Raw genomic sequence first — 23680 nt, forward strand, 5'->3', positions numbered from 1 at the left:
ATTTCTCTGGACATGATCCAACATGCAGGTGATGAGAGCCCCAGCAGCTGGAAATGGCCAAAGGGACGCTTATGAGTCACTTGGCTACAGTGGATAGATGGATACTTTTGAGAGATTTGGATGGACTGGCTGTCTTTCTGGGTAGTTGTCATCATCGACCTGACCTCATCCAATTACACTTTGCAGCTGTTAGCCCAGGAGAGTGCTTGGTTTCGTTCCAAGTAAAAAGAATCCAAAAGCATCTACAAATCAAGCTGGAGTTGGAAAAAAAAAAAAATCACAGATTTCCTGTTTAATTCTGACACCAACCAGCAAAGATGTATTAAAGCACTGTTGGGCCATGTGTGGTAATCCTTCATTGTGAAGTCAGCAGATAAAAGAACTACAGTTGACTTCAAGGGTCACAAATTACTTTGACTTTAGGTTGTTCCATCATAAAGAAATGTAAACACTAACGTACCGTACGGCATTTCTACCTGCAGCAGGTCATCTTATATACTGAGCGTTCATGAGCAAAAAACACAAACATACATGATAATTCTGTAGATGTTACAAGCTTCAGTGTGACGAGAGTCCGTGAAATCACACACAAATATCTTGTAATTGAAACATATTCAAATCATATTCATTAGTTGCTTTCAACTCCAACATGATGTGACAGAGAGCAAAAATACATTTTTCAATGGCTAAATATATTTGCGACTAAAGGAATCAGGATTAAGTCAATCTCACCATATTTAAAATTTTACCACTTTTAAACTATTTAACATTAAATGTCCTGGGGCAAAACAACAAAAACATGATCAGGATTCCCCTGAAAATAGCTGTTCCAACATCCACCCACATTCTGTCAATATAAACAGACTTGTGCTGACTGCACTAACAGACTGTACAGCAGTGCTGGATTACAGACAAGATTATAGTTCGGCAAACTATGCTACTCACACAGCAACATACAAAATCACAGCAGCGAAATACTGAACATGTACAGCTAGTTTTTAGACAACCTGTCATGGCTACAAACCAAAACCAGTGACAAATAAGGAAAAAAAAAATAAAAAAAATAATAATAATCTTTTAAACATGTGCTGGCCAACACAACACACCTTTCTCAACCATGTCCTCACCAGAGTAAAGATCACCTCACGCAGTTGTTATCAGAATACATCTCCCACATTTCTCTCAAAGTGTTTTGCGTTGACATGTTCTAGGAGCTGTACAGAGTAACTGTGATTCATTCATTTGTTCAAGAAAGCAGTTAAATGGACTGCATTTATCTACCGCCTCACATTCACCCATGTCAGGGTGCTGCTATGCAATGCACTCAACTGCACACCATGAGCAACTTAGGAACTGGGGACCTTGGCCATGACCCGGTAGTGATTTTGTGGTCTGACAGGGATTTGAACCTAGGATGCTGTGGTGACCAGCCCACTGTTTTATCCATTTGACCATTACCTCCAAATGAGGTACAGTCAGGCCAGACCATGTCAAAAGGAGGTCTAATGATGAGCACATATTTGTGGTATTTATACAGTTTAAAGGTGTGCTCATGTGTACTTGGTCCAAGTGCAAGTACTTTTGGCATTCTGCAAAATGTACTTGAATCCAAGTACATGTATTTTCTCAAGTACTTTTCATGTAATGTTATATGTTAGATTACACTGTGTTTGGGGGAGGAGGTTGGGTATTGCAATATATACTGACATATGATTTTGCTTTTACTATTATGTGAAATAGTAACAAATTTGTATTGCCATATCTTTGTTTTCATCATGCATTTGTAACTTTTACAATTGTAAGTATATAATGTCAGTATCTCAATTACCATGAACACTACACAGTAACCTGCTAAGTATGGGTCATAACCAGAAGATGTAAATATATACTAGTATATGGAATGTCACAGAATCCCACTGAAATGACATCAATGGCTTGCATATTACTTGTAAGCCTTGTTACATTATACATTCAGAAGTCTTGTCATTCATTCGGGCACAATCAGGATGGAGTATTTTGCCTGCCACACTGCACAGCCTCACAACTGGGGCTAATGAAGCAGGGACGTGGAGATACTTTTCTGCAAGGAGGGCCAAATTGGGGAACCTGGGGGCAGAGATCCTCCAGAAGGTGAGCAGGTCTTCCTTCTCTTTGATGGTGGGCTCAGGCAAGCAGCTGTCAACCTCTGAGTTGGGAGGTGGTGGCCTGGCTGCAGGGGCAGACGTGAAGAGGAAGAAGAGGGCTGCTCCTGCTGTTGGTGAGAGGGGTGGATGCTGGGCTGGTGTCACTGATGAGACAGTTGATGTTGGACTTGACAACTGCCGAGTTGTCTTCAGGGTTCGTGATCCCAAACAACTGACTGCTTTTTATCCATGATGTCAGTTTGTTGAGTGTGTGAATGATGTGCCAGATGTCCCTCTTGTTTATACAGCAGCCCAGTAAGTGCTCACTCATGCTGAGATCCTTCACTACTAGTTCAACTTCTCAGTTGAACACTTTAACTACTCGGTTGACATTTATCTTCTCAGTACTCACTGTAATTAACTCACTAACCACGTCAACTGCTTAAGATCAAGGCAAGATATTTAAAATGTATTGCTCTGTTAACCACATCAATTAAGACATGAAAAGGAACAAAATTCAAACTATCACTTAAACATTTGCTAATTATGATGGATAAATCAAAATGACATCACAGTTGATTGACAAACAATATTTTAATCAAGTTTAGAAATGTTAATTTAATTAAGCAAAAAGAAGAAGACATCTGATATAGAATTTACTGTACTTTGGTTATTTTATTTACTAATGGAAAAATCCCTGTCAAAATACTTGGAAGCACTTGAAATGTACTTGAAAATTCAAGTATGTTTTTTAATGTATTTGATCTAATATTTCTACCATTTTTGAAAAGGTACTTGAGTCCAAGTACCGACCCAACTCTGCTGTCAATATTGGCCTTTCCCCCCAATGATTTAAAGTGCGTATGATTCCATGCTTCTTATTTTTGATGGAGACACAAAACTTTTCACTGGATGCCTTAGCTTAATTCTCTAGATTTTATTTATTTATTTTTTACATGCTATTAAATGCAAGATAACACTGGTTTCTGCTGTGGCTGGGTTGTAACGTGACCCAAATGCAGAGAACCAGCAGGATATGCTCAAACTGTGTTCGTTAATCAAAGCCAACATTATTCCAAGGTCACACAAAGGTGATCACTGTTTAAAGTACAAAGTCCAAAAATCAAACAGTGGGGTCAAAGATCACAAAAGAAAATATAGTTCTAAACCAAGACATCTCACTTGGAAGACATAAACACACAGAAACACTACGACAAACAACAACATCAAACAGGAATCAGAAAAGCAGAGTTTAAATAGACTGGGAGGTGATTACAATTGACCGCAGGTGCACTGATGGCTAAATGAGTTCAGGTGTGAGCACAAAGAGGAGGAAAGCAAACCAAACTAGAACAGAGAAGACTGCATGTCAAAGTAAAACAGGAAGTAAGGTAAAAACAAACCATTAGAACAAAACCAAAGTAGGACATTTAGAAATAAACCAAACCTCAGTAACACTTAGAAACAAGACTGAAACAGATATACACTTGTAACGCAGTCTTAAAATTGCATTTATAGACAAATAAGTTTTTAACAAGCATGAATAAGTGATATTAATATAAGTACTTAAAAAGTATGTAGAAGTTGTGAAAATGTTTCTGGCCACCAGGCCAAAATGGCCAAAATTGTCAAAATGCTACCTGCCACCAGATTCTGCAGTTTGGCCCTCCTTACAGAAAAGTATCTCCACGCCCCTTCTTCATTAGCCCCAGTTGAGAGGCTGTTCAGTGTGGCAGGCAAAATTCTCCGTCCTGATCATGCCAGGATGAATGACAAGACTTTTGAATGTGCAATGTATGTCAAATGTAACAATGCTTAATATGCAAACTGACATCATGGATAAAAAAGCAGTCAATTGTTTGGGATCACAAACCCTGGCCTGTGAGGTCTGATTTTAAGGTTCTGCTACTAACTTATACAATTATTCACAGATTAGCGCCTCTCTACCTAGCTGACCTAATTACACCCTAAATACTGTCCCGTGCTCTGCGTTCTCAGGGCACAGGACTACTTTGTATCCCTAAGGATAAAAAAAAAAGTCAGCAGGCCACAGAGCCTTCTCTTATCGTGCGCCTGCCTTGTGGAATGGTCTCTTTGCAGAGATAAAACCGTCAGATTTCGCAGAGACACTCAAGTCCAGACTAAAGAAGCATCTGTTCTCCCTTTCGTATGGCTAGCATACCGGTGTAGTGTGGAACTATGCTTCCTCTCCTTTTAATTCATATTATTAGCAATGGAACAGTTCCCTGCCTCACTACATCTAAATTCTGGGTCTGTTAGTGAAGCGCAGGGCTAGCTGCCAGCGACCACCTTAGCAATCTCTTTGCTTCCCTGTTGATTTACTGCTAGTGAATTACTGCCTCAGGTGCAGTTATTTCTGGCCAACTGATTCTGCTCTTCTTCTCTCTGTCCGAAGCACTGCCAATACCAATGACTTATCCTGGTCCTGCACTCTAGAGCGCTGGACTGACCTTGGGATGCCACGCCTGCTGCACCACTGACATGGACGCCTATGTATTAGAGACCCAAGATAGACTCTATTTTATTTTCACTTAAGGACTCTGTTTTTGGGCAGCACGGTGGCTTAGTGGTTAGCACTGTTGCCTCACAGCGAGAAGGTTGTGGGTTCGATTTCCGCGGCCTTTCTGTGTGGAGTTTGCATGTTCTCCCCGTGTTTGCGTGGGTTTCCTCCGGGTGCTCCGGTTTCCTCCCACATCCAAGGAGATGCGGGTTAGGTGGATTGGAATCTTTATAATTGTCCGTAGGTGTGTGTGTGGGTGTGTCTGTGTTTGTTTGTCTATTTGTGGCCCTGCAACAGTCTAGCGTCCTGTCCTGGGTGTACCCCGCCTCGAGCTCTATGACTGCTGGGATAGGCTCCAGCCCCCCGCGACCCTTAATTGGACTAAGCGGTAGAAGATGGATGGATGGATGGATGGACTCTGTTTTTGTTGCTCTTCTGTTTGTAAAGAAATTCTTGTGCAATCTGTAAAACCCTTGTAACTGTTAGAATGGCAAGCAGTGGGTCACATCATTGGGTCTGGTCTGCTTGAGATTTCTTCCTCATCACGAGGAGTTTTTCCTTGCCACTATCACTTGTGTGCTTGCTCAGGGGGGTTGATAAAGTTAGACTTTACTCATGTGAGGTACCTTGAGGCTGCTTTGCTGTGATTTGGTGCTATACAAATAAAATAAATTGATGTATTTGGAGGAATCAGATACAAAATGAGAGAGCATTCCATCACCAAGACCTGAAAGGTTGTGGACCATGTAGGAAGCCATTAATAGCAAAATTAACTTTTTAAAAAATGCTCAAACTACTTATATTTTCAACATCAAATATTGGTACTGGGCCTCATGCAAAAACAGTATGCTATGTCTGAGTCAGCAAATGCTCAAAACTTTAAAAAACTGTATAAACGACCTGTGTAAATATGTTGAACACCACCTGTGTGGAAATAAGTGCAGATTAGTCCAGGCTTCACACTCTGCCTTGGAATGGGAATCAAGAATCTGTTCCAAATTTTTTGATCCATTGTAATCATATGCATCATCATGTGTTTATACTGAGTTTGCACTATTATACAACTGCATTGATTAGCCAATATAAAGCAATACTTTCATTAGTTTATTTGAATAAATTTTGAATTATGCACTCAACAAAAATATAAACGCAACACTTTTGGTTTTGCTCCCATTTTGTATGAGATGAACTCAAAGATCTAAAACTTTTTCCACATACACAGTATCACCATTTCCCTCAAATATTGTTCACAAACCAGTCTAAATCTGTGATAGTGAGCACTTCTCCTTTGGTGAGATAATCCATCCCACTTCACAGGTGTGCCATATCAAGATGCTGATTAGACACCATGATTAGTGCACAGGTGTGCCTTAGACTGTCCACAATAAAAGGCCACTCTGAAAGGTGCAGTTTTGTTTTATTGGGGGGGGATACCAGTCAGTATCTGGTGTGACCACCATTTGTCTCATGCAGTGCAACACATCTCCTTCGCATAGAGTTGATCAGGTTGTCAATTGTGGCCTGTGGAATGTTGGTCCACTCCTCTTTAATGGTTGTGCGAAGTGGCTGGATATTGGCAGGAACTGGTACACGCTGTCATATACGCCGGTCCAGAGCATCCCAAACATGCTCAATGGATGATATGTCCGGTGAGTATGCCGGCCATGCAAGAACTGGGACATTTTCAGCTTCCAAGAATTGTGTACAGATCCTTGCAACATGGGGCCATGCATTATCCTGCTGCAACATGAGGTGATGTTCTTGGATGTATGGCACAACAATGGGCCTCAGGATCTCGTCACGGTATCTCTGTGCATTCAAAATGCCATCAATAAAATGCATCTGTGTTCTTGGTCCATAACAGACGCCTGCCCATACCATAACCCCACCGCCACCATGGGCCACTCGATCCACAACACTGACATCAGAAAATCGCTCACCCACACGACGCCACACACACTGTCTGCCATCTGCCCTGGACAGTGTGAACCGGGATTCGTCCGTGAAGAGAACACCTCTCCAACGTGCCAAATGCCAGCGAATGTGAGCATTTGCCCACTCAAGTCGGTTACAACGATGAACTGGAGTCAGGTCGAGACTCCGATGAGGATGACGAGCATGCAGATGAGCTTCCCTGAGACAGTTTCTGACAGTTTGTGCAGAAATTCTTTGGTTATGCAAACCGATTGTTTCAGCAGCTGTCCGAGTGGCTGGTCTCAGACGATCTTGGAGGTGAACATGCTGGATGTGGAGGTCCTGGGCTGGTGTGGTTACACGTGGTCTGCGGTTGTGAGGCTGGTTGGATGTACTGCCAAATTCTCTGAAACGCCTTTGGAGACGGCTTATGGTAGAGAAATGAACATTCAATACACGAGCAACAGCTCTGGTTGACATTCCTGCTGTCAGCATGCCAATTGCACGCCCCCTCAAATCTTGCGACATCTGTGGCATTGTGCTGTGTGATAAAACTGCACCTTTCAGAGTGGCCTTTTATTGTGGGCAGTCTAAGGCACACCTGTGCACTAATCATGGTGTCTAATCAGCATCTTGATATGGCACACCTGTGAGGTGGGATGGATTATCTCAGCAAAGGAGAAGTGCTCACTATCACAGATTTAGACTGGTTTGTGAACAATATTTGAGGGAAATGGTGATATTGTGTATGTGGAAAAAGTTTTAGATCTTTGAGTTCATCTCATACAAAATGGGAGCAAAACCAAAAGTGTTGCGTTTATATTTTTGTTGAGTGTATAACAAGCCAAACTGTAGAGTTAAACAGGATGACACCAACACAATTAAGGCAATTTAATTTAGGTATGATTTTTTTTTACTAAAATTGTACTACTATCAAATACTTAAGTTTGGAAGACAGTAGACTAATTGCACAACTCCTACAACAGGTCTGGAACACGCATAAATTTGGTTCACACCATCAAAATATGAGAAAATTGGTAAATGCGGCACGTTTTGTTTGATTATTCAAACACAGCATTCAGAAAATCTATTCATACCAGTGACTGTTGAATGAGGTTACAAAACATAAAATCTGCATTATCTCTCTTACACGTCTCTTGTACATGTAAATTCCACCTCCTTGTACAAACACTTTGTACATGGTTTTTCATGCATCCTTTACAAAATCGCCCACTTCAGAGCGCTTCCGTTAAGCTTGGCTGATGCACAGGATGAGAATCTTTCTCGACTTCTGTCTGTTGACCTATCAGTGGTACACCTCCAAATCTGGTCTTTCCCCACTTCCCCCTGCCCATCAATTCTCCCCAAAAGCTTGCAGCTGTCAGCAGCACTGGCTTCACCTTAATGTCCACTTCAGATCTGCTTCCTATCTTTTTGGCTTGATGACTTCACCTTTCATTTCAATTTAAGGAGATTTTCTCTGTGCTGCTTCTTGTTTTTATTTCTGCCTGGATTACTACATTTCTCCATGTCCGTCTGTCTGTCCTAATCAATGCTCTCATGCAGGCTTTTGACACGTCTACCTTTTACAGTGATCTCTTTTGCTTCTGTCTCAAATGCGCATCTCCCTGTGGTGCATCAGTCGTGCTTACTCCCTCATTTTTGATTCTATGCCTGGCTTCTTTCCTCTTTATGACAGGAAAGCTGACAGAAAGAGAGAGTTATGAACCACCAATCCATCCACGATTTACAGCCCATATGTGGCAGCACTGTGCATCTCAACACATTTTAGGAGTTTAGATGTCATTTTTTTCAAGGATGAACAAGGAGCTACATCAACCATTCAGAATCTGGCTAAGTTTCATTGTCCAGTCGATGGACATAGACTGTTGGGGGAATCAATTATCTTAAATCAGGTGTGGTGCATACTAGGCTGTCTCATTTCAAAGGATGCTTGTAAAGCTGCTGACATCTGCAGCCTTCTTTCCCCCCAAAACAACGGATACAACAGGTATCAAGTATCAAGTAGACTTTATTAGCGCCCCAGGGACAATTTGTTGTGCAGCCAGCAGTAGAACACATTCGGACATACATAAACATAACATGATATTAAATATGGCATAAAAACTCACCATGAAAACTCACCACACAGTAAACATAACTCAATAATAAGAAAACCTAGTTAAAAACCACTCATGTGATAGTGTTTAAAAATCTAGTAACAGTGGGAATAAAAGAGTTCTTGTGAGGTGTATCGTTCACCATCCAAAACATTTATATGAATATGTACAATTTTTTGGGCACTTTTTTTTTAAAGTTGTTAGAATAAATTCTTCGTGTTCCTGATTATGAAAAAGAATCAGCTGGAGGAGTTTCAGAGCTTTTGGATTCAAATAATTCTATAACATACAGTATGAGGGCAGCACAGCAGATTAGTGGTTAGCACTACTAGCTTACAGCAAGAAGGTTGTGGGGTCACTCACAATTGCGGCCTCTCTGTGTGGAGTTTGCATGGTCTCCCTGTGTTTTCGTGGGTTCCCTCCAGGTGCTCAAACTTCCTCTCATATCCAAAGACATGCAGGTTAGGTGAACTGGAAACTTTAAAATTGGCCATAAGTCTGTGTGTGAATGGGTTTGTGTGTTTGTTTGTCTATATGTGGCCCTGCGATAGACTGGCATACTGTCCAGAGTGTCCTATGACTGCTGGGATAGGCTTCAGCTTCCCAGTGACCCTTAATTGGAGTAAGCGGGTTAGAAAATGGATGGACATACAGAATAAGGAACAGTCTCTCTTTTAAAGAGCTTCAATGATCTTCTCTCAATCAAGATACTGATTCAAGAAAACCTGCTTTGGTAACAAGTGAAACTATTCCTCAGTTGAAATGTTATTTTCTTTTCTCCATTACACATCCCCAGAAACTGGCTCAGACTGAATGACTTCCAGACTAAGGTGTATAAATGAAAGCATTATTCTGATAGAAGAAATGGTTCCCAACTACAATAAACAAAACAGGAATAACTAAGGGCCCCTTCACACATAGTACGAAGTACAATCAAGGTGAATCACAGTGGAACAGCTCCTATGAGCAAACCATGAAAACACTGTGCCGAGGGCAGGCATGCACAATGCTGCTGCGACAGTTTTGTGCACGTGGGAACACAGTGCGAGAAGCTGCAGCATGTGTAACAACACTGCGCAGCTGCTGTGAAAATTAAAAAAAAAAATTAAATTAAATTTAATAAAAAAAATACATGCCACCCACGGTATTCAAACCTGCAATTTCCAAAAGATCTGCTTGCCAGCCAGAAACTTTACCACTGAGCTACAATCACTGTCCTGTAAAAGGTGCAGGAAAATGCATGATATCATGAAGGACAATGACGTAAAAAATACAGCCAAACACAATATAAAAACACTGCATTTTACTGAATTCCTCTTATGAAGCGGACAACACAAGTATGATCCGACTGTTCCTCTGTAGATGACCCATGCTCACAGATGTACGGTCATGAAATGACATGAAGGAAAAGCAGGGTGCTCTTATCCTGTTCACATCTGCTGGTGGCATGTCCAGTCAGCCCCGCAACGCCTGTCCTGCCCGACACTCGTGTCTTGTGGACAGCATGCCGCAGGACAGACACCGCATCATGTGGAACAGAGCTCACGTGGATGATGTGACATTTAGATCACCCACTGCATGTTATGATCTGACGGTCCGTTTCACCTGGGGTAGCCTGTCAATGTGTGCAGCATGCACATGCTCGCAGCAACCCATTGAAACAATGATATATGTTTTTATGTATGACCACAGGAGGACAGCAAGCAGACTCATGCGCGTCACAGTGGACAGTTGTTAGTTCATGTCCGTCCAAACACAGTACGTGTTCCCCAGCTGTGACATCCAGAACCACAGATCTCCGCTCTCCGCTCCTGTCGGCGGACACACCCCCTGTAAGTTCAGCACAAACACCAACGTGTCACTGTGTCTGTTTGCAAGGCTACACTCGTGGGGGCACTTAGACAAATTTCACCGCCACCTCAACAGTGATCGTCTGCTGACTGTTGTCGTGTTAATAGTGCGAATGGTCCCACATTTTCTAAGTGCCATGCGAGCAGTGTTAGATGTTCGTGCCTGTTCCCTGGAATTTGTCCGACACCTACCGCGAGAGGGTTCGATGGGCTCTCACAGTGCACACTCTGTCTTTCAGCCGCTGATGTGCGCAAGTAGTTGTAGCAACAGGTGTACGAGGCATTGGAGGCAGCTACAATTTTACACGTATTGCATACGATTCCTGCTTCATGCGCAATTCAACCACATTCGTACTATGTGTGAAGGGGCCCTAAATAATTTAAAGCAATCACTGGATGTATTTGTTTTGAATTTGTCTGGAAAGCTTAAGCTAAATCTATTCCAATATTTGCTGACTTTGTAATTTCTTTCTTTATTCTGCTGTTTTCATCTTTATCACTTTTTTCCTCACTACACCCACAACGCTCTGAGTTAAATGGTTTGCAGAAGTTTGGGCTTTAGAACCAAGACAATTTACACTTTTGAGTAAATGCATACAGATATTTCACTTGAAATACCTGAACTCTCTTGCTTCAAAAAGAAAACAAACCTAGCCTCAAGATTACCTGAAACTGCTTCGTTGGTAACAGCTTTGTGCCATGTTGTACAGTAAAAAATGACAGAAAGCCATATTAAAACCATATTACATATGGAGACAAAAAAAACAGGCCAGATTGACTGTGTGTACTGGAGTCAGTCATGAAGAGAACACAGCTGGTGTGACGTTCAGGCAGCACCTGAGTTTACATCACTTTTATGGCTAAAAATAGTTCTGAATCTGTGTGCATTTTTCATATGCTGTATGGCTAATTTAATTTTTTTATCAGCTACTTCAGGAGTCAAGTAAAACAGTTGGAAGTTCATTTATAATCTGGTATATGATTTTGGAAAGAAATGGTCTTGATAGGAGTGTGATATGCCCTTGAAGCATGAAATATCCAATTTATTGTTTGCCACAAATTGCCAACAATGAATGAATATCAGAAGTGCTATTTAGGGATGATCTGTGTTGTATTTGAAGAGAACTACTTAAATCAGTGACTGAATCACATGATATCAAACAGGGTGGTCACCCTGTACCACTTATCTGGAGTGTATGTGTGTGTATATACATACACACACACACACACACATATATATATATATATATATATATATATATATATATATATATATATATATATACGAGGTCTATTAGAAAAGTATCCGACCTTACTATTTTTTTCAAAAACCATATGGATTTGAATCACGTGTGATTACATCAGACATGCTTGAACCCTCGTGGGCATGCGAGAGTTTTTTCACGCCTGTCGGTTACGTCATTCGCCTGTGGGCAGTCTTTGAGTGAGGAGTGGCCCACCCTCTCGTCGATTTTTTCATTGTTTAGGAATGGCTCAGAGACTGCTGCTTTGTTTGATAAAAATTTTTTCAAAAGCTGTAAGGCACAATTGAGTGGACACCATTCGATAAATTCAGCTGGTTTTCGGTAAAAATTTTACGGCTGATGAGAGATTTTGGTCTGTAACTGTCGCTTTAAGGACGGCCCACGGCGCCTGACGGTGATCTGCGCTTCGAGGCGGCAGCGTCTCACCGTTTCAAGTTGAAAACTTCCACATTTCAGGCTCTGTTGATCCAGGAAGTCGTCAGAGAACAGAGAACTTTCAGAAGAAGTCGGCATGAGGAGTTTATTCGGACATTCCATTGTTAACGGACATTTTGTAATGAAAGAACGTGCGGGCATAGTCGCGTGTCGGGCTGGACCCGACCGCGGGGGGTCGCGACAGCAAAAACACATCCGTTGGAAACCTTAACGGGCAAGTTGGAACATGCCCAAGCTGTTAAACAATTTCTCAGTTACTCACTTGTTGAAAGCCATCAAAAGCCGCCTGAATTTTACAAATGGTTTTCAACACGGAGGTGTTTTTCCTGTCGCGGCGCACATAGATTTGCCGAGTCGTCACGGAAACGACTCGGCGAATTTGCGCACACGTCTTTCATTAAAAAATGTCCTTAAACAGTGGAATGTCCACATAAAGTCCTCATGCCGGCCTCTTCTGAATCTTCTCTGTTCTCTCATGACGTCCTGGGTGAATTAAGCCTTAAATTAGGATGTTTTCAGGTCGAAACAGGCCGACGACGGCGCCTGGATGCGCTGCACGATGTCCTGCTCTGTGGGAAGTCCTTACACCGACAGAAACACCCCATAATCTCTCATCAGCCATTAAACTTTTCACCGAAAACCAGCTTAATTTCTCGAATAGTGTCCACTCGGATATTCCTCACAGATCCAGAAAAAATGTTGATAAAGCAACGTGCGCCGTCTCGAGCAGCGTGTGAAACAAAGGAATTCAGCCGAGAGGGCGGGACCACATCTCACTCAAGGCCTGCCCACAGGGAAATGACGTCACCGACACGCGTGAAAAAACTCACGCATGCGCACGAGGGTTCAAGCATGATTGGTGTAATCGCACGTCATTCAAATCCATATAGATAAAAAAAAATAAAAGGGTCGGTTTATTATCTAACAGACCACACACACACACACACACACACACACATATATATATATATATATATATATGGAGAAACTTGCAATTTTAGGTAACCAATGGATCAATGGATGGATCAATGGATGCTGTACTGCAATGTACCATGGGAGTTCGGTGTTTTGAGGTTTTAAATGTTATTATTCTGGTTTATGTTAGTTTAACAGTGTTGTTAGTGGGGTTGGGGCTCGCGCGCGAGTGCCTGGTGGTTGGGCCTTAGCCCATGGGGCCCGGCCGGGCTCAGCCCAAAAGAGTGATGTGGGCCCGCCCTCCTGTGGGTTCACCACCTGCAGAGGGGGCCATGGGGGTCAGGTGCAGAGAGGATTGGGTGGCGGTCAGGGGCGGGTGGCCCGGCAGCCCGGTCCATGCTCACAGCCCCTGGCTGTTGGGACGTGGAATGTCACCTCGCTGGGGGGGAAGGAGCCTGAGCTTGTGTGGGAGGTTGAGAGATACCGACTAGAGATAGTCGGGCTCACCTCCACGCACAGCTTGGGCTCTGGTACCCAACTCCTGGAGAGGGGCTGGACGCTTCATTTTTCTGGCGTCGCCCATGGGGAGAGGCGGAGAGCTGGGGTTGCATTGCTTATTGCTCCCCAGCTCAGTCGCCAAGTGTTGGAGTTCACTCCGGTGAACGAGAGGGTCGCGTCCCTACGCCTTCGGGTCGGGGACAGGTCTCTCACCGTTGTCTCGGCCTACGGGCCGAGCAGCAGTGCAGAGTACCCGACCTTCCTGGAGTCCCTGGGAGGGGTACTAGATAGCGCTCCGACTGGGGACTCCATTGTTCTCCTGGGGGATTTCAACGCCCATGTGGGCGGCGACAGTGAGACCTGGAGGGGGGTGATCTGAACCCGAGTGGTGTTCAGTTGTTGGACTTCTGTGCTAGTCACAGTTTGTCCATCAAGAACACCATGTTTGAGCACAAGGGTGTCCATAAGTGCACGTGGCACCAGGACACCCTGAGCCGGAGGTCGATGATTGACTTTGTAGTCATATCATCTGACCTTCGGCCACGTGTCTCAGACACTCAAGTGAAGAGAGGGGCAGAGCTGTCGACTGATCACCACCTGGTGGTGAGTTGGATCCGCTGGGAGGGTAGGAAGCCGGTAAGACCTGGCAGGCCCAAACGTATCATGAGGGTCTGCTGGGAACGACTGGCGGAACCCTCTGTCAGCGAGGTCTTCAACTCCCACCTCCGGGAGAGCTTCTCCCAGATCCCGGGGGAGGATGGAGACATGGAGTCCGAGTGGACCATGTTCTCCACCTCCATTGTCGATGCGGCTGCTCGTAGCTGTGGTCACAAGGTCTCTGGTGCCTGTCGCGGTGGCAATCCCCGAACCCGGTGGTGGACACCGGAAGTAAGGGATGCCATCAAGCTGAAGAAGGAGTTCTACTTATCTTTGTTGGTAGGTGGGACCCCAGAGGCAGCTGACAGGCACCAGCAGGCCAAGCGTGCCGCAGCCCGTGCGGTCGCAGAGGCAAAAACTTGGGTCTGGGAGGAGTTCGGGGAGGCTATGGAGGACTATCGGTCAGCATCGAAGAGATTCTGGCAAACCGTCCGACGCCTCGGGAGGCAGAAGCAGCTCTCCACCACCACTGTTTACGGTGCGGGTGGGGAGCTGTTGATCCTGACTGGGGATGTTGTCGGGCGGTGGAAGGAGTACTTCGAGGATCTCCTCAATCCCATTGTTACGTCTTCCAAAGAGGAAGCAGAGACTGGGGACTCGGAGGCGGACTCATCCATTACCCAGGCCGAAGTCACCGAGGTGGTTAGAAAGCTCCTCAGTGGCAAGGCTCCTGGTGTGGATGAAATCCGTCCTGAGTACCTTAAGTCTCTGGATGTTGTGGGGCTGTCTTGGCTGACACGCCTCTGCAACATCACGTGGCGATCGGGGACAGTGCCTCTGGATTGGCAGACCGGGGTGGTGGTCCCTCTGTTTAAGAAGGGGGACCGGAGGGTGTGTTCCAACTATAGGGGGATCACACTCCTCAGCCTCCCCAGTAAGGTCTATTCCAGAGTACTGGAGACCGATGGTTGAACCTCGGATTCAGGAGGAGCAGTGTGGTTTTCGTCCTGGTCGCGGCACACTGGACCAGCTCTACACGCTCCATCGGGTGCTAGAAGGTTCATGGGAGTTTGCCCAACCAGTCCACATGTGTTTTGTGGATCTGGAGAAGGCATTCGACCGTGTCCCTCGGCGCACCCTGTAGGGAGTGCTCCGGGAGTACGGGGTCCGGGGTCCTTTGCTAAGGGCTATCCGGTCCCTGTACGACCGCAGCAGGAGCTTGGTTCGCATTGCCGGTAGTAAGTCAAACCTGTTTCCAGTGCACGTTGGCCTCCACCAGGGCTGCTCTTTGTCACCGGTTCTGTTCATTATTTTTATGGACAGAATTTCTAGACGCAGCCAGGGTGTAGAGGGGGTCTGGTTTGGGAACCACAGAATCTCGTCTCTGCTGTTTGCGGACGATGTGGTTCTGTTGGCTTCGTCAAATCAGGACCTTCAGCGTGCACTGGGGTGGTTTGCAGCTGAGTGTGAAGCGTCCGGGATGAAAATCAGCACCTCCAAATCCGAGGCCATGGTTCTCGACCGGAAAAAGGTGCTTTGCCCTCTTCAGGTCGGTGGAGTGTCCTTGCCTCAAGTGGAAGAGTTTAAGTATCTCGGGGTCTTGTTCACGAGTGAGGGACGGATGGAGCGTGAGATCGATAGACGGATCGGTGCAGCATCTGCAGTGATGCGGTCACTGTATCGGACCGTTGTGGTGAAGTGAGAGCTGAGTAGGGGGGCAAAGCTCTCGATTTACCAATCGATCTACATTCCGATCCTCACCTATGGTCATGAGATTTGGCTCATGACCGAAAGAACGAGATCGCGAGTACAAGCGGCCGAGATGAGTTTCTTCCGCAGGGTGGCTGGGCGCTCCCTTAGAGATAGGGTGAGGAGCTCGGTCACTCTGGAGGAGCTCGGAGTCGAGCCGCTGCTCCTCCATGTCGAAAGGAGTCAGTTGAGGTGGCTCGGGCATCTTTTCCGGATGCCCCCTAGACGCCTCGCTGGAGAGGTGTTCCGGGCACGTCCCACTGGGAGGAGGCCCCGGGGAAGACCCAGGACACGCTGGAGGGATTACATCTCTCAGCTGGCTTGGGAACACCTTGGGGTTCCCCCGGAGGAGCTGGAGGAGGTGTGTGTGGATCGGGAGGTCTGGGCGGCTTTGCTTGAGCTGCTGCCTCCGTGACCGAACTCCGGATAAAGCGGAAGAAAATGGATGGATGGGTTAGTGTTATTGTTTTTTTTTTGTAGCTCAATTGGTTTTGTCAAGTTAAATAATTCTCATGTTGCTATTACCATGAGTGACTTAAGTTTCATGTTGGTACCACGAGTGAAATGTTTAGTGGTTTGAATGTCTTCAGCCACTGTCTTTGTTTGTCAAATTAAAACCACATGCTTACAGCAGCTGTGCGTGTGTGTGTGCATGCGTGTGTGTGCGTGCGTGTGTGTTACTAACTACTTTCTGCACTCATGCCATTCCAGCAGGGGGCGGTAAGTCATCTTTATATTAAAAGCGTGAGTGTGGTGAGTGATTTTAAGTTCAATGTAAGTACATAATGTAATTGTAAATATGTTCAAAATACATGGGTGACACAAGAAAGTGAAAACACTTATTTTAATTGTGGCCCATTTAAAAATCAAATGACAAAATAGAAGTAAAAATAAAATAATAATAGTGTATATGATAACAAGAACCTAAAGAATTTATAAATACATTAAGACAGTAAATTAACATAAAAGTTACATTAATTAACAGGAAATAAAAGGGCTAAGTTCTTCTAAAAATTCTTGAGGTCTAAGGTTCTAAAAACATTCTGGACTCACATCCCATTCAAACTCATTATAGAAGCTTTGCTTAATAGATTACCACCCTTACCACAAAAATGTCACCTGCCTATTTTAGAAACACTACCTAACCTAGAGTCAGCGCGGTGGATTAGTGGTTAGCACGGTTACCTCGCTGCGAGAAGGTCATGGGTTCAATTCCCGCCTGTGGCCTTTCTATGTGGAGTTTGCATTTTAAATTGTCCGTGGGTGTGAATGTGTTTGTTTGTCTGTTTGTGGCCCTGTGACAGACTGGCGTCCTGTCCAGAGTGTACCCCACCTCGCACTCTATGACTGCTGGGATAGGCTCCAGCCCTCTGCGACTCTTAATTGGACTAAGTTGTTGAAGATGAGTCTGTGTGTGAGTACCTAATCTAGAACCTGTGGGTCCCCACAGGCAACATGCTAATTTTTTTAGTTTTCCTCTGTGAGTGTGTGTGTGTGTGTGTGTGTGTGTGTGTGTGTGTGTGTGTGTGTGTGTGTGTGTGTGTGTGAGAGAGAGATCACATCAGATCGTCTCAGAAGCTAAGCAGAGTAAGTCCTAATTAGTAGGTGTATCGGTGTTCGCTTAGGGAGTCCAGGGACTGAGTGTTCTCCAGGAGTTACATCAGACATAAAATGTGCCAAATCTCAATGTGGATCTATACTGGTTTTGTTGTGGAGACCCTGTACAAAAATGAGGGCGACCGAAAGACAAACATTTGAAGCCAAAAGTGCCGAACTGTGCCACTTTTGTTTCTCCTTTGGCAGCCTGAGTCCTTTGTGCACAAGTTTTCTTACCATGTGATGGCACAGTGCAAGCTATGGAGTGAAAAATTGTGTTTCCAGCACATGAATACAAGTCACATCTTCATGGTCAGCCAACTCACATGATATGCAAATCACATCCATCCATCCACCCATCCATCCATAATGAAGTTGTTGCACTCACTTGTTCTGGTGCTTGGAGCCCTGGAGATGTGCATGATATTGCTCAATGGAGTTAAGGACCACACTGCAGACGCTGCAGGAGTAACTACTGCGTAGACCTGCAAAGAGACACAACCACAGGTATGGCATTTAGCATTTTGACACTTTCATGAAGTCCTCTTTATATATACGAGGTCTATTAGAAAAGTATCCGACCTTATTATTTTTTTAAAAAAACATATGGATTTGAATCAGGTGTGATTACTTCAGACAAGCTTGAACCCTCGTGCGCATGCGTGAGTTTTTTCATGCCTGTCGGTTGCGTCATTCGCCTGTGAGCAGGCTTTGAGTGAGGTGTGGTCCACCCCTCTCGGCGGATTTTTATTGCGAATAAATGTCTGAACGATTTGGAGCTTTGCTGCATCAATTTTTTTCCAGAAACTGTGAGAGACCTCCAGGTGGACACCGTTCGAAAAATTAATATGGCTTTCAGGGACGATTTTATAGGGATTAAACAGATTAAGGAGTGTTACTGCCGCTTTAAGGACTGCCCGCAACTCCTGAGAGCGCGGCGCACTCCCAGCCCCCATCGACAGGCTGACACCCCGCTGAAACAACCAGATCATTTCCAACATGAAGGCTTTGTTGATCCGGGACCTCGTCTGACTTTCACAAAAAGGCAGAAGATGTGGACATCAGCACTTTTTCCAGCACATTCCACCGTTACAGGAGTTTTTTCATGGAAAGAAAAGCGGGGGGACGCGCCACGGAGCCGTTCATTACGCGGGACAAAACCACCTCGGACAGCTTTCAGGTGGATTTCAGACGGATTCCGGTTGCTTTCCAGTCGTGTGAATATCCGATTGTGATTGTGCATGAGCTGGACATGCCAGAACATGTCCTGTGAGGCTTCATCACGGCGTTTCTTTGCGCCGAGGCTGCACCGCGACGCGCGGTGGAGCCGCTTCTCTTTCCATGACAAAAACTCCTGTAACAGTGAAATGTGCCGTTCATTTTTAAACTGGACGCTGTCATGTTCTGGTATGTCATCTGACTAGCACAGGAATTGTGAAAAGACGTGGACATCAGCACTTTTTCGGCACATTAAGACAGACGTGCGGAGGAGTTCCGCATGTTGTGGGCCGTCCTTAAAGTGGCAGTAACACTCCTTAATCTGTTTAATCCCCATAAAATCGTCCCTGAAAGCCATATTAATTTTTCGAATGGTGTCCACCTGGAGGTCTCTCACATTTTCTGCAAAAAAATTGATGCAGCAAAGCTCCAAATTGTTCAGACATTTATTTGCAATAAAAATCTGCCGAGAGGGTGGACCAGTGCTCACACAAAGCCTGCTCACAGGCGAATGACGCAACCGACAGGCATGAAAAAACTCACGCACGCGCACGAGGGTTCAAGCTTGTCTGACGTAATCACACGTGATTCAAATCCATATGGTTTTTTAAAAAAATAATAAGGTCGGATACTTTTCTAATAGACCTCGTATACATATATAAAACACAGTGACTATTTAGTTGTTTGATGAAACTTATTCATTGCCAGTACATTTTAGTGGTTGGTAATATTTTGTATTCCATGATGACATGGAGCAACATGACCATGACTGTTGCAAAACTGTTTCTTGAGTGCTGTGACTAAATCTTGTCACACTGTCTTATTGTTCAGTGTGTGTCTAACACCATCACTCCAATCTCTTTGCTTTAAGTTTGACATAAACTTGAGCTGATTAAAAAAAATGCTACAGATGTTCCAAAAGCATGAACTATTATGACTGTGCTGAAGACTTGTACTTTGGTTTCCATGTGAGAACTTCAGCAAACATCCACAGCCTCAGAAAAGGTAAAAAAAAATGTTGAAAGCTATTCAATCAAAATTTTTGTGAAGCTGATTCCAATTCCACACAATTTGTGGAATTGGACACTAGTGTTGGCAGAGGTTTGCGCTCTACCAGCATGATGATCTAGTTTATGTTTATTATAAAATATGGATATGGACAGAGCCTTATATCATCACTCTGCCTTCATTTTGTCCATATTTGTGCACATTTGAAAGCTTAAGGACACGGACAAAACAGAGCAGTCAAAAGGATGCGATGAAAATAGTTGCCAGTGGTGGAGTATTTTGATGTGTGTGTATATGTATTATATAATAAACCCCCCCCAGCTGGGGAAGGTGGTATGTGTGTTCCTCAACCTCAGGTCCTCCACCAGAGGCCTGGCAGTTTGACGGTTTGGTGCAGTATCTTAGCTGTAACTGGGACTGCACACTTCTGGTCAGAGAACTCTGATGTTGTGCCTGGAATCTGCTGGAACCACTCTTCCAGTTTGGAGGTTCAAGCTCCTACTGCTCCTGTTACCACTCCTGTTGCCATTTTTGACTTTACCTGCCACATCTGCTCCAGTTGTTCTTTCAGCCCTTGGTACTTCTCTGTTTTCTTGTGCTCCTTCTTTCTGATGTTGCTGTCAGCTGGGATTGCCACATTGATCACAACTGTGGTTTCCTTTCCCTTGTCAAACACCACTATCTCTGGTTGGTTGGCCAGCAGCTGCTTGTCTGTCTGGAAATTGAAGTCCCACAGGACCTCAGCCCTGTTGTTCTCAGCCACCTCTGGTGGCGTCTCCCATCGGGATTTAGGGACTTCTAATCCGTATGCAGCACAGATGTTCCTGTACACGACTCCCAAAACTTGGTTGTGCCTCTCAGTGTATGCTGTCCCAGCTTGCATCTTACATCCTGCTACTATGTACTATGTAGCAGCTGGATAGTGTAGTGGTAGAATTGTAAATAAATAAAGCCATACCGACTCAGACTTTGCCCAGATTAACAAGGTCTGCATCAGTTTTTGAGGAACCCAGACACACTGATGGTAAATGGGCTACTGGAACAAGATGTACATGGACAAGGACTGACAACATGGAACTGATGGGATGCTACTATGTAACATGCTATGCATGTGGTAACTATGGACAAACAGAAGACCAACCTCCAGACTGACCAATAAGCATCTGGTAGCTCAGTGTTGTAACATCAATAGAAGGAAGCTACTATCCCTATGGTGCTGAAGGAGAGAGGAGTGTTAAAGAAATGGATGATACCCAAATATGACAGATACATCTACTGAGCTGAGGACGAAGATTGTGGCCAGACTAAAGCAGATGGCAACACGACCAAGAGTCTAATGCCCCGGCTTACTGACAAACTTGCAGACATTAACACAGCTCTACTCACCATCCCCACTACCAGCATTACAGAAACCAATGAGCTCATATATGCCACTGCCAAAGTTGACACACGGGTATAAGATCAATAGTACCCCCTAAAGGGAGAGCCCTCTATGGAGAAGAAGATTGGAGGCCCAAATCCAGAAAGCCTGGAAGGATGTTAGCCAACTAACAGAGGCACAGAAGGGACACAGGTCCTGAATGGATAAGGATGCCAAACAAAGTCTAACAGCTCTGGCTACTCAACTGCAGAGATGCACCAGAGAAGCAGAGGCCAAGAAAAGAAATGGCCTGTTATCCAATGACCCATCCAAGGTATACTCCCAGCTAAAAGGGGAAACAGACCCAACCAGAAGTGAGACTGAGTAATACTGGAAGAACATCTGGGAGAAAGAGGCATCACACAACACCAATGCCAAGTGGCTGGTGCCACCTGTCACAACAAAGGCAGACATCCAACAATGTACAAATGATTGCAGCCACTGATTCCACCAGGTGATTTCACTGATTAACTGATTCCCTCTGCTCAAAGTGATATTAATTAGTGAAATCACCTGGTGGAGTCAGCGGCTGCAAAGAAAACCTGCACCCTCTTGGCCCTTTCTGGAACAAGTTGCCCACCCCTGATTTAGACCCCCGTGTAATTCTTTAATTGACCCCTACCTGGCTACCTATTGAAAATTCAAGTGGCCAATCAGTTTTTTTTTTTATTATATTTTTATTAGTTTTTAAGGACAACTGTACATACAATTTATAGTGTATTCCATTCATCCACACATAACATCCATTTTTTCCAAATAAAAACAAAACAAGATAAAAATAAAACATGTAGCTGAACAACATGGGGGAATACAGATGTATATAAAATCAGATCTTATTGACTTTACAAATTTTTCTTCCTGAAATCTCAAATAATATGTCAATTTCTCCATACAATATATACTGTGCATCACCTCTATCCAATTTTCAAATTTCGGCGCCTCTTCCTTCCTCCACATTTGGTGATCCCCTTTTTCCCTGCTAAAAGCATGATTCTGAACATCTTAGTGTTGGGATAATTCTTATTATTTACCTCAAGTTTTCCCAAATAGAATACCTCAAAAGTAAAAGGAAGGTCAGCCCTCAATACTTCATCTATACATTTTTTTAATTCGACCCAATAACTTTGTATTACTGGACAAGACCAAAAGACATGTACATGATGTGCCATTTCTTCCCCACATTTTCTCCAACAACTTGTGTCTAGATATTTTGTCTGTGCCAGAGTTCTAAAGAATCGTACAATATTTTTCCATCCATGCTCTCTCCACATTAATGATGACGTTGTTTTCCATACATGTTTATTGATCTAATCCCATTCTTCCCCTGTTAAATTAATACTGGCTTCTGCTTCCCATTTCAGCTTTATATATTGTGTATCTTGGTTTTTAAATGTTCTAACCCTATGTATGACTTAGATATCAATTTTCTATTTAGTTTGGATTGGTATGCTGAAATAAATAACAAAATAATTTCTATGTCTAATGAGCAATTTTCCTTTTTGATATCATAATCTAAATAGTGCCTCATTTGTAAAAATCTATAAAAATCTCTATTTGTTAACCCAAATTGCTCCTTAATTTCCTCAAAACTCTTGCATTTTGTATCCTTCAAAAGTTCCCACCACATATGTTGGCCCAATTCCCATTGTTTAAACTGCTTGTCCCTTTTATTTGGTATAAAATCTGTGTCAAAAGCAATCCATCTTAACAGCTTACAGGGACCGGTCATGTTATACCTTGTGACTACTTCATACCATACTTTCAAAGCTACCTTGAGCCATGGATTTATTTCCAAACTTGAGAGTTTATATAATTTATTACACTATGTAACAAATTTTTATTTTTGTTTTGTTCCTGGGTACACAGTGTGTTTTCCTAACCTGTTATGCCTTAAATTAATAGAAAATAGCTGTTATTCCACAGAAACTTTGCTTCTGTGATCAGGACAATGATATTTTGAAATTTGTCTATTTTCAAGAATATTCTCGATTCGCCTTCACTACTACTGAGTAGTCTTCTAGAATATTCTTTATCTGCTAGAACTGTCCAGAATTTTCTAGAAGTTTCCAGAATTATCTAGAAATTTCAAGAAACTTTTAGAACTTTCTAGAACGTAAAAAAAATAAAATCAAAGTTTGTGCTGAATGTAGTCATTTTTCCATAGACTTTAGACATAAGCAGTTGAAATATAACACTTAGAAGCCAGGAACAAAAATTGTGTGACATAGTGTTATCCCCAATTGTTGCTTCTATTGGTGTCCCTCTTATCCTACTGATTTCTGTTTCTTTCCACCTAGCATTATATGAGGGATTACACAGATTTAACAACATTTTGATTTGTGCTGCTTGGAAATAACTCTTTAGACATGGTAGTGCCAAGCCCCCCTTTTCTTTGGGTAACTGTATTGTTTTGAATTTTACCCTTGGCTTTCTGCTCTGCCAAATGTACCT

The 23680-nt window shown here is 43.7% G+C and overlaps 1 protein-coding gene across 2 annotated transcripts in view; it reads right to left on the reverse strand.

Annotated features, from left to right (window-relative positions):
• The window catches only part of zgc:171482 (zinc finger protein), a 288673-nt gene that overhangs the window by 32701 nt on the left and 232292 nt on the right, over window positions 1-23680 (reverse strand). For both annotated transcript variants that reach the window (XM_034185159.1, XM_034185158.1), the window contains one exon: window positions 17972-18068. In XM_034185159.1, the coding sequence (XP_034041050.1) occupies window positions 17972-18068 (97 nt within the window). The remainder of the gene's footprint in view (window positions 1-17971; window positions 18069-23680) is intronic.

The sequence above is a fragment of the Thalassophryne amazonica genome, chromosome 13, assembly GCF_902500255.1.
Source record: "Thalassophryne amazonica chromosome 13, fThaAma1.1, whole genome shotgun sequence".
In the NCBI taxonomy this organism is placed as follows: Eukaryota; Metazoa; Chordata; class Actinopteri; order Batrachoidiformes; family Batrachoididae; genus Thalassophryne; species Thalassophryne amazonica.